At 39.7% G+C, this 10,561-nt stretch overlaps 1 protein-coding gene across 2 annotated transcripts; it reads left to right on the top strand.

Annotated features, from left to right (window-relative positions):
- The first annotated feature begins 88 nt into the window (after positions 1-88).
- Positions 89-3,531, top strand: LOC127415979 (F-box only protein 16-like). 2 transcript variants are annotated; one of them, XM_051655066.1, is made up of 7 exons: positions 89-243; positions 480-560; positions 661-696; positions 1,647-1,853; positions 2,034-2,198; positions 2,326-2,570; positions 2,935-3,531. In XM_051655066.1, exons 1-7 carry the CDS (start codon positions 106-108, stop codon positions 3,032-3,034), a joined length of 972 nt encoding a protein of 323 aa, XP_051511026.1. In that variant the 5' UTR covers positions 89-105; the 3' UTR covers positions 3,035-3,531. The 2 variants fall into 2 exon arrangements, with proteins under 2 accessions (XP_051511026.1, XP_051511027.1); XM_051655067.1 differs by having other exon boundaries at positions 218-560.
- The last annotated feature ends 7,030 nt before the right edge of the window (positions 3,532-10,561 follow it).

Raw genomic sequence — 10,561 nt, 5'->3', positions numbered from 1 at the left:
AGAGATGATGAAATGAAGTTGCAGCTGTTGATTTGTGGTTGCCAGGAATGAGGGGCGGTGTGTTTGGAAAGAGGTGGGACAGAGCGAGCAGGGAGTGTGATTGTAATGGAGACTGGTAAACTGTGCTGTGCAGGAAGTCACCAACCCCATCAATACCGCATCAATAAACCAAAGGAGCAAGAAACATATTATGGTCTTGTGACGAGAACTATGTTTATTCCGATTTTGACCTTGCTGCAGATGGTAGGTTTGGTGTTTCCTAGTTTAAACAATCTACTGTTTTGTATGTATACTGTATGTATGTTTTCCTTGTATCCTTTTGTTGTTACAAATGTGGAAATCACTGCACATTTGTTTGTCAGACCTTTAATGTGGGTGACCTTGATTTTGTAGTACCTAATGCGAGTTTGAGACCTGTGAGTTTTGCACAGGTGTGATTTGAGAGAGCTGAGTTTTAAATGTCTGAACTTCATTGAAAGATACACCAAGCCCCCAGCTCTAAAATGCAGACCACAATGAGTACCTGGACACCTCTAAATCATCATCTCTCCAAAGCTCATGTATGTGCACCAGTCACTGTGCAAACAATATTGCATTTGGTATTTTCCTTTGTTTGTCATTATGCAGTTTCAATGGGATTATATTTGTTCATTCATGCAGGTTTTTGAAGAAAGAAGAAATCTGATTGGAAAGTGGGTAAGACAGACAATTTTTTAAAGAATCTTCTCTTGTTATTTGTATCGACCTCAGTGCTGGAAATGGCCATGGTTCATTGGGGGACCATAGCTGGGGTGTCAGGGGGCTTTTGAAGACCAGGTTAGAGAAAACTGCTGGATTTTTTGGATGGAAACCTCTCAGTTTAGTGCTCTGGAAATCTAGAATCGTTAAACAAATGTTGAGGTGAATCCTATTGTAGCTGATTTTCCCTTAAAAAAATGTAACCAGTTGTAACAGACAAATCTCACTGTAAATTCGGTGACTATAGGTCAAAAGTTATTCAGCTAATATATGTCTGTGCTTACTGAAGTTCTAACTACTGCCTCCAGTGGTGAAGCCAGAAGTGTTTTTAAACGTAAAGTGTTTTTAAAGGTGTGACAAAAGCAAGTTTTAAAGCGAGTTGTCAATTATGTAATAATTATGTAATAACAGTGAAGAAGAATGCATATTTTATTAACTTTACCTCCAAATCCCAACCCTAAATGTGGAGTAAAAATGTCATTAATTTTAGAGTAAAAATGGAACCTTCAAATGGCACACATCATTGATTATGTGAATGTGATTATTTCCTGGTTTCAACATGGTACACCCAGGTCTGTGATGCTACTGACTCAACATACTTTCAGTTGCACCACAGGAGAACTGATGCAAAAATGTCTGATGGGAGATGGCACTTGCCAGTAATTTGGCTGAATGGGGTAAATTCGGGGGCAACATGTCGACTTCCTGTGTGATCATGTTGGTTTGAACTGCATCCCCCTCTTAATTCACTTCTCGGACCCCCCCCCCCCCCCCCATTTCCAGCTCTGATCGAAATCCTTTTCCTAACGTGCAGATTCTCATGTTACATCATGACTGCACATTTCTCTCTTATTATGTATTGATTCAAAATGTATTGATAGCTCAATTCCTCTCCCTCTCTACCCCAGTTTGACAAGTGGACAGATAGCCAGCGTAAACAGGTGCTGCAAGGCTTTTTCTCCAGATGTTCGGTTAGCCAGCTGAAATATCTCAGACAGACTCTAAGCAATTTGGCACCAGAAGAAGCCCTCGACTTCACTAACACCCTTCCCAGGGTCTTATCCTTGTATATATTTTCCTTCCTGGACCCCCGAAGCCTATGTAGGTGTGCACAGGTATGTGCCACACATAAAAATGTATAAATTCATTAATGAATGAGAAAACATTATTAGCATTGCAGGATCCTTGCAAGTTTCTATGGCATGCATAAAATGCGCTTTTCTACATGCACACTCAAATATATGCCACTAACATGTATAAGTATGTCAAAGTACTAGTTTTTTTTTTAATCGCAGGTGAGTTGGCATTGGAAAAACCTTGTGGAGCTTGACCAGCTCTGGATGCCTAAATGTCTGAAACTAGGATGGTGCATCACTTTTGCTCCCACACCATTCGAGCAAGGTGTATGGAAGAGGCATTATATAGATACAGTGCAGGCGCTTCATATTAGCAGGCCCAAGGTAAGACAGTAATATTAAAATGGTCGGGTCAAGGTAACCCTAAATGGTTTTGGTGTCAGGGTTACCCTAAATTACAAAATGTATTTGGTGTTTTGTTCTATGTCACATATTCAATGTTTTTGACTAGATACCTGCAAAGGAGGAGTTCATTATCCCTGAGGTGAAAGTAATTGGCAGTGGAACTGAGGGGTCACTTCCTGTGACTGGGAAGTTTGGCCCCTCAAGTCAGCATGGGAAGAGTAAAGATGGGAATGGTTTAGTGAAATCAGCCAAAGGACTTCCACCGTGGAGAGATTCGGACAGGCACCCCACCGACACGATACGCTTTAACTACTTGAATAATGTCGACCCAGTTAAACAAGAAAGAAAAGCGTGAGTGAATAGCTTCAGTTAATCTTTAGGACCTATTTTGTCTTTAATACACACATAAATATACAGTATATATACAGTATACGTAAATATTAGTGGATATATTTCATGTGGTAAAATAAAAACATCATAACTATCAGTTATGCTGCAACACTAATAAAAGCTAAGAAATGAGAAATGCCCCCCTCCACACACAATATATTACATATCTATATATTATTTGACTATATTACATAGTCAAACATATAATCAAATCTTACTAACTATGTATATTTATATTGTAAGTAAACATGTGTGTCTGTGTGACCATTTGAAAATATTTAGTTCAACTACAGCACAAAATGCGAATCCATCTTTATCTTTGCAGACTCATAAAGGGAAGATTTAATTCCAATACAACAAGACAAGAAAATGCCAAAAAATACCATCTCACTCGACATACAAGCTGCGCAAGGCCAAATCTTTAGTAAGCCAGTATAACTGTCATGTGACTGCTCTGTTGATTCTCATACAAATCAGCAGCAACAGCAGCATGCAAAGAATTCTCCAGAGATTACATAACCAAGAGGTATCATGCATACTGAACAGACTATAGAGTACATGGAATATCATGGCAATGTGCTGCACAGAGGGAAAGGAGGGCTCTGTGTTGCTAGGGGAAGAAAACAGATTTAAAAGTTTATCATTAAAAACGAAGTATTTAATCTGTGTACTTTCCCAGATGTTTTTGTCCTTGGATATCAGTGCAACAGGTAAGCAAATGCATAACAGGCCATAATGGGCCACACAGAGTTTAGACTTGATTTCAGCAAACAAGGACTCCATAAAGAGTGCAGGAATACGTTCATGTCCAGTAAGGCCTTCAGTGCCCATACTGAGTAAGCAGGGGCTCTGTGCATCACAGAGATTCCATCGAAGCACACCAAGTAAGGCTATATGTTCTTCTTCTGTAAGTCTAGTCTTAAAGGGATAGTTCACCCAGAATTAAAAATGTTCTCACCATTTACTCACTCTCATGCCCAGATGTGCATGATTTTTTTTCTTCTGCAGAACACAAATTTAGATTTTTAGCAGAATATTTCAGCTCTTTAGGTCCATACAATAAGAGTGAATGGTGGCCAAAACTTTGAAGCTTCAAAAATCACACAAAGACAACAATGTCTTCTATAAAGATATGATAGGTGTGGGTGAGAAACCGATCAATATTTAAGTTCTTTTTTACTTTAAATCTCCACTTTTGACCAGCCCAACCAGTAGGTGGCGATATGCATGAAGAATGCAAATCTCCAAAAACAAAAGAAGAATGGAAGTGAAATATGAGATTTATAGTAAAAAAGGACTTAAATATTGATCCGTTTCTCACCCTCACCTTTAATATCACTTCAGAAAACATGGATTTAATCACTGGAGTTTTATGGATTATTTTTATGCTGACTTTGTCAGTTAAAAATATTCAATTGATCCATATAGTTGACAGAGAAAAACAAAACAAATATACATTGAATCAACATTTAACTACTACCCCTTCCCCTCCTCAATCACCAACCCCACCCCGACCCCCAACGAACATCCCCGTGGTCACACATAAATACACACACACACACACACACACACACACACACAAAAGAATATAATAATCATACACATCTAAAACTACGCCTCTCTCTCCACAGCCCCTCCCAGAGAGTCCCCCAAAAATGCCAAATAACTGCTCAATTTCCCATCAAATGAATATCGGATCCCGAGCATTCTACATGATACCTCCTCGAAAGCAGCCACCCGCCCCATCCCCACACACCACTCCCGAAATGAGGGCGCTCCAGCTGACTTCCATCCCCTTAAAACAATCTGTCTGCCTGTCATAACACTGGTCAGAACCCAGTTTTTTATGTGTTTATCCCCTATTTTGATGACCGCCCCATCGCCTAAAATACAGAGTCTGGGGCAAAACAAAACCTGAGTGCCCAGCACGTGACACACAAAACTCTGAACCTTCAACCAAAATTCTTGGATCTTAACACCCCCCCCCCCCCCATGAGTTGTGTCTCCATCTTCTGATTGGCATTGCCAGCATGTGGGTGTGTCTTTAAGACCAAGCCTATACAATCTAGAGGGGGTCCAATAGAATCTATGTAATATCTTGAATTGCATAAGGGGCACCCTTGCATCTCTAGATACAGACTTGATGTTTTTTAGAATCCTAGCTCACACTCCCTCCTCCAATACCAAGTTTAAATCTTTCTCCCATAATCTCTTGATAGAAGTTAAAGATCCATCCCCCAGACTCTGAATTAGCAGGGAGTGATACACTGATGCCTCAAGACCTTTTCCAAAAGCAGTAATCACCATTCCCAGAGTGTCTGCTGCTTTAGGGGGGTGTATGCTACTCCCAAAAATAGTATAGAGCAGATGGCGAAGCTGTAAATACCTAAAGAACTGAGATCTGGGAATCCCAAAATGTTGAACCAAATTTTCAAAGGATCTCAACACTCCACTCTCATATATGTCACAGAGTATATTAACCTCCCTCACAATCCACTTTGACCAGTAGAAAGGGGACTTATTAATACATAATTTTGGGTTCAGCCATATGCTCGAGGCAACATTTAAATAAATGTCTGAATTAAACACTCTGGACACTTTTGTCCTTACCGAGTGCAAATGTGAGATAACGGGGTGTAACTTAACTTCTCTGATTAGTTTGATAGAAAGGCTTTGCAATGGCGAAATAGGGGCAAGAACTTCCTGTTCAATACAAAATCAGGGAGGGGCTCTCTTAGGTGGAAGCGACCAATGAGCCAAATGTCTGTGTCCAAATGCATAATAATAAAACAAAATCTTGGGTATGCCTAGCCCTTCTTTGTCAATCGGCATATGTAACTTATTAAAATGTAATCTGGGACGCTTACCATTCCAAATGATGGACTTCGCTATGCTATCAAATTGCTTGAAATAATCTACAAGGAGAGATTGTAGCAGGTAGTTGAATTTTGGAATACAATTCATTTTAATAACATTAACCTTCCCAATCATAGATAAATGTAATGAAGCCCACCTGCCCACATCACTCGAAAAACTTTTTATTAAGTGGTCAAAATTAACTCTAACTAAATCACACAAATTTGCTGGGAATATAATGCCCAAATGCTTAATGCCCTGTTTGGGCCACTGGAAGACGCCCGGCTGAAAAGCCGTCGCTGGGCAGTACGCTGTCTGAGACAAAGCTTTGGATTTAGAACAATTGACTCTGTATCCTGAGAACTTAGAAAAGGAATCACTAATTCTGTGGAGTCAAGGCATAGATCTAGTGGGGTCGGAGACGAATAATAAAATATCATCTGTGTAGGGCAAAAGCTTATTCACCATACCTCTTGCCACCTCCCCTGGAAAATCATCTTCCTTTCTTATCGTGGCTGCTAATATATCCAGGGCAAAACAGAACAATAATGGGGAAAGAGGGCAACCCTGCCGGGTGTCCCTATCCAGAGTAAAATCATCTGAAATTAATCCATTTGTTTGTACTGCTGCTACCGGGTGTCTATAAAGTAACTTAATCCATCCAATAAATGTATTCCCAAACCTGTATATTTCCAAAATCTTAAAAAGATAATCCCATTCTACCATATCAAAAGCCTTTTCGGCATCAAGTGAGATGGCAGCGACCGGTGTCTGATCATTCGCCACTGACCACATGATATTGATGAAACGCCTAATGTTATCAGAAGAGCTATGGCCCCGAATAAACCCCACCTGATCTATATGTATAAGAGATGTCTTAACTTTACTTAATCAGTTAGCCAGAATTTTTAACAAAATTTTTACGTCTAGCTGGATCAGGGAAATTGGACAGTAACTCTTACACTCGCTTGGATCTTTGTCCTTTATAAGAATCAGACTGATCCGGGTTTGTGTCATGGTTGGTGGAAGCTTTTCATTCTTTAATGATTCTGTATAAACTTCTAACAAAAGTGAAGCCAATTCTGTAGCAAAAGATCAAAAACATTCAGTGGCAAAGCCATCTGGCCCTGGAGCCTTGCCTGTAGGCAATTATTTTGCTCAGTTGTCAGTTTAGGGAGTTCTAATGGTTCCACAAAGTTTCTAATATCTTCATCAGTAGACGAAGACGTGGAACTATAGGGATCAAGAATTTTTTAAAAGCATTATTAATGTTAATGGCCAAGGTAAATATTTTACAACCAGCAGATTTCACTGAGGGAATGGTAGAAAAAGACTCTCTGCTTTATATATCTAGCCAAAAGCTTCCCTGCTTTGTCCACCGACTCAAAGTATGACTGTCTTGCCCTGAATAGCCAAAACTCCACCTTCTGTGACAAAATAGTATTATATCTGTATTTCAATCAGGTCAGTTCTCTGAGGCCATCAGTCAGATTCAGACAACATTCGGCGCTTCAGCTCTGCCTCGGCACTTTTAATATTCCCTTCCAACTCCATGAGTTCTCGTGCTTTGGATTTTTTGGTGAATGAGGCATACTGTATGATCCGACCCCTAAGAACTAAGAAGTGCCTCCCAAGCCAACCCCACAGAGTATACTGAGGACCAGTTGGTCTCCATATAAACATTGATTTCAGCCTTTAACATTTGTTGGAATTCAGGATTTTGCAAAAGGGATACATTAAAGCGCCAACTATATGATTTCTTTTTCTCCGTATGTGGCAACATCTCTAAACTCACCAGGGCATGATCTGAGAATAAGATGTTTCCACTTGAGCAATCAACAACAGATGAAATGAGGGATTTATATATTTAAAAAAAATCTATTCTAGAATACATCTTTTGGACAGATGAAAAGAATGTATAGTCCCTACCAGATGGGTTCAGAAGTCTCCAAATATCTGTAAGATCAAGATTTTTTACACATCCTGTGAAGCGTCAATGTTGCTCTAGGGTGCTTACACACTTTTGCTTCACTATGATCAAGGACTGATTCCATCAATAGATTAAAGTCTCCTCCCAATATTATATCATGAGGGGTGCCAGTGGCTTGCAACATCCCTTCAAGATCTATAAAAAAGCCCTGATTATCAGCGTTAGTTGCGTAAATATTAGCCAAAATCAACCTTTGCCCCTGAATTTCTGCTAAAACAATGACTCTTCTTAATTTATCTTTAATCTGTTTGATACATTTGAATTGTAGATGCTTACTTATCAGTGTAATGACTCCCCTTCTCTTACTTGAGCCAGCACTGAAGAAAACATGTCCACCCCATTTCTTCCCAAATTTTTCAGCTTCCTGCAGGGAAAGATATGTTTCTTGAAGAAACACTATATCATATTTCTTATTTTAAGGAAAGAAATAACCTTCCTTCTTTTTATGGGGTGCCCCAACCCATTCACATTCCATGTGGAAAGAGACAATCCACTCATATTAACATTTTACATTTTGACATATTAGAAAAAATAGATTGTGTGTCAAAAATAAAATTATAAAGACCACATTCGTGCAACAGTCAAACCCCAAACTTCCAATTGAAACGAACAAAAAGAAAAACATGCGCATTAACCCCGCTCATGACAGCGCCAAACGACGTCCATCTCTCTAAACTCAAACAGTCCATGTACGCCTACGAGAGCCCCTGCGACAACTTTGCAATCAGATTGCTCAAGTTTCTATAAAAATTTTGTGAGACAGAATTACACAACAGAAGATAATCTATAAAACAAACTCCAGCCAATATGCGGAATAAACACACAGAACGTGTAGATTCATCCACATAACTATCCCGAAGGTGTGTTCCTCCACAAAACAAGCTCCAGCCGCTAGCGGAACCAGCACAAAAAAACAAAAAAAAGCCGTTCAGTTTCCTTGGGCAGTCAAACAAATGTTCAGTGAGCCAGCCCATTCGACTGCTACATGAGTGCAACAAATGACCCAATCACTCCAATGTCCTGCAAGAAATACTCCACAAAACAAACTCCAACCAATAGGAGGCATAAGCACAAAGAATGTGCAGATTCATCCACAACACTGTCCCGAAGAAGTGCTATTCCACAAAACAAACTCCAGCCGCTAGGTGGAATCAGCACAAAAAAAAACAAAAAAGGTGCTCAGTTTCCTCGGACGGTCAAGTGAATGTTCAGTGAGTCAAGCCCACTCAGCTGCAATGTGAGTCCACAAAATAACTTACTCCATTGACTTTATGAAGGACTTGGCTTGCTGGGGACATGTAAATATTTTGCGGCCATCCTTAGCATCTATTCTCAATTTGGCCAGGAACATCAGTGCAAAAGTGACCTTCCGTTGATGTAAGAGTTTCTTGCATTCCTTGAATCAATCACATTTCTCTCTTGTCGAATTCACAAAGTCTTCCAAGAAAGCCTTTCTTTACTCCTCACCTCGCGTAACACAAGATCTTTATCAGATGATCTCAGAAATTTGGCCAGAATTGATCGGGGCCTGTCTCCCTCATTGGATCGCTAAGCCGAAACACTGTGAGCTCGCTCGATTTCCAGCTTATGGCCTGTTATGTCGAGCAGACTGGGAAAGAGCCCATCCAGGAATTCCACCATATTCTGACCCTCTGCTCCCTCAGGAATTCCAACAATTCGGATGTTATACCGCCGGTTATGGTTGTCTAAATCTTCCAGCTTCCCTCTCTGATGACTCCAGATAATCAATCCGACATCCCCCACTCTTGTAACCATCTCAGTGAATTTAATCTCCATGGCAGTGATCGATCGACATATTACAGCAAGCTCCTCCAAGTCAGCAATGACCTTCGTCAGCATTGCCGACACGTTCATCAATTGTTGCTGAATTTCCTTCACCTCACCGGCCAAATCAACTCCCGTCTTGCGGCCTGCTGCTCGGGGGCTTCAGCTTGAGCACGTAAATTTCTTTTAATGTCTCGTTTTCTTTGACATATTGGAAGTCTTGTTTGGAAGTCTGCATCCTCTGGAGGTCACATTTGTCAGCCGCATACGTCATCGAGGCTGTCTCATTTAATTTTTTAGCTATTGTCAATGCCTTTTATGTATATGCACTTACATTTATACAATGGTTAACCTTTTCTGCATTCCCAATAAAAAGAATAAATAAATAAATAAATAAAAAAATGAAACGAGACAGCCTCGATGAAGTATGCGGCCAACAAATGCGACCTCCAGAGGACGCATCCTTCCAAACGAAACACAGCCATTGTCTTCCTAGAACAGTATCGAATCTCAACGGTTTATGACATAAAAAGTATTAAAACTAGCAAAGTGCGCAGAGCTTGTCGTTCACACGTCCGAACCTCACATGGTGCCCTGATGTTTGGAGTTTCAAAGATCTGTCCACCATTCACTTGCATTGTATGGACCTACAGAGCTGAGATATTCTTCTAAAAATCTTGATTTTGTGTTCTGCAGAAGAAAGTAATACACATCTGGGTGGCTTGAGGGTGAGTGAATGATGAGAGAATTTTCCTTTTTGTGTGAACTATCCCTTTAAATAAGATGTTGCGCTTTTATGTTAACCAAGTCAACCTGACCAAGGATGTCAAATAGTCTCTGGGCCTTTAGGGAAATAATGGAATATTTGCATTAAATTAATGAAACTATACAGTGTAACACAATTTGTTAGATTAGCTGGTCTAATAAACATTAAAAGTCTCTTTTTGAAGGACAACCATGAAGAATCCCAACATGTCTAATCTGGATACACAAGGCCCCCTTCTGGATGATGTTGGAATAGCAAAATGCACAGCTTCACAATCAAATTAATATTAATGATTAAATGATTGCAGCAAAAAATGAAAGGGAAAAAAAAACATGTTTTATTTATTTTAACAAGAGTCAAAATAGTGATTGATGCTAATAATTTTTATGTATTTAATTAATTAGGTCATGATGATATTGTGTTTCCTTCATCCCATGTGTCCCTTATATTCTTTAAAGGCCACTAGATGTCCCCGTTTGGTCAGTAGGGTCTCCCACTACTGAGTAGTGCACATTAGTTGTTCTGTTTTATTTACTGAGTGAATTAATTATTAAA

This window comes from Myxocyprinus asiaticus, chromosome 25 (assembly GCF_019703515.2).
Source record: "Myxocyprinus asiaticus isolate MX2 ecotype Aquarium Trade chromosome 25, UBuf_Myxa_2, whole genome shotgun sequence".
NCBI classification, from domain to species: Eukaryota; Metazoa; Chordata; class Actinopteri; order Cypriniformes; family Catostomidae; genus Myxocyprinus; species Myxocyprinus asiaticus.
This window is presented reverse-complemented; position numbering and strand designations above follow the sequence as displayed.

Excerpts from the sequence above, each read along its gene's own strand:
- LOC127415979 (XM_051655066.1), top strand. The coding sequence starts at position 106 with ATGGAGACTGGTAAACTGTGCTGTGCAGGAAGTCACCAACCCCATCAA. Across the intron at positions 244-479 it reads TTTTGACCTTGCTGCAGATG|ATACACCAAGCCCCCAGCTC; the intron begins GTAGGTTTGGTG and ends CTTCATTGAAAG. Across the intron at positions 2,571-2,934 it reads GTTAAACAAGAAAGAAAAGC|ACTCATAAAGGGAAGATTTA; the intron begins GTGAGTGAATAG and ends TTATCTTTGCAG.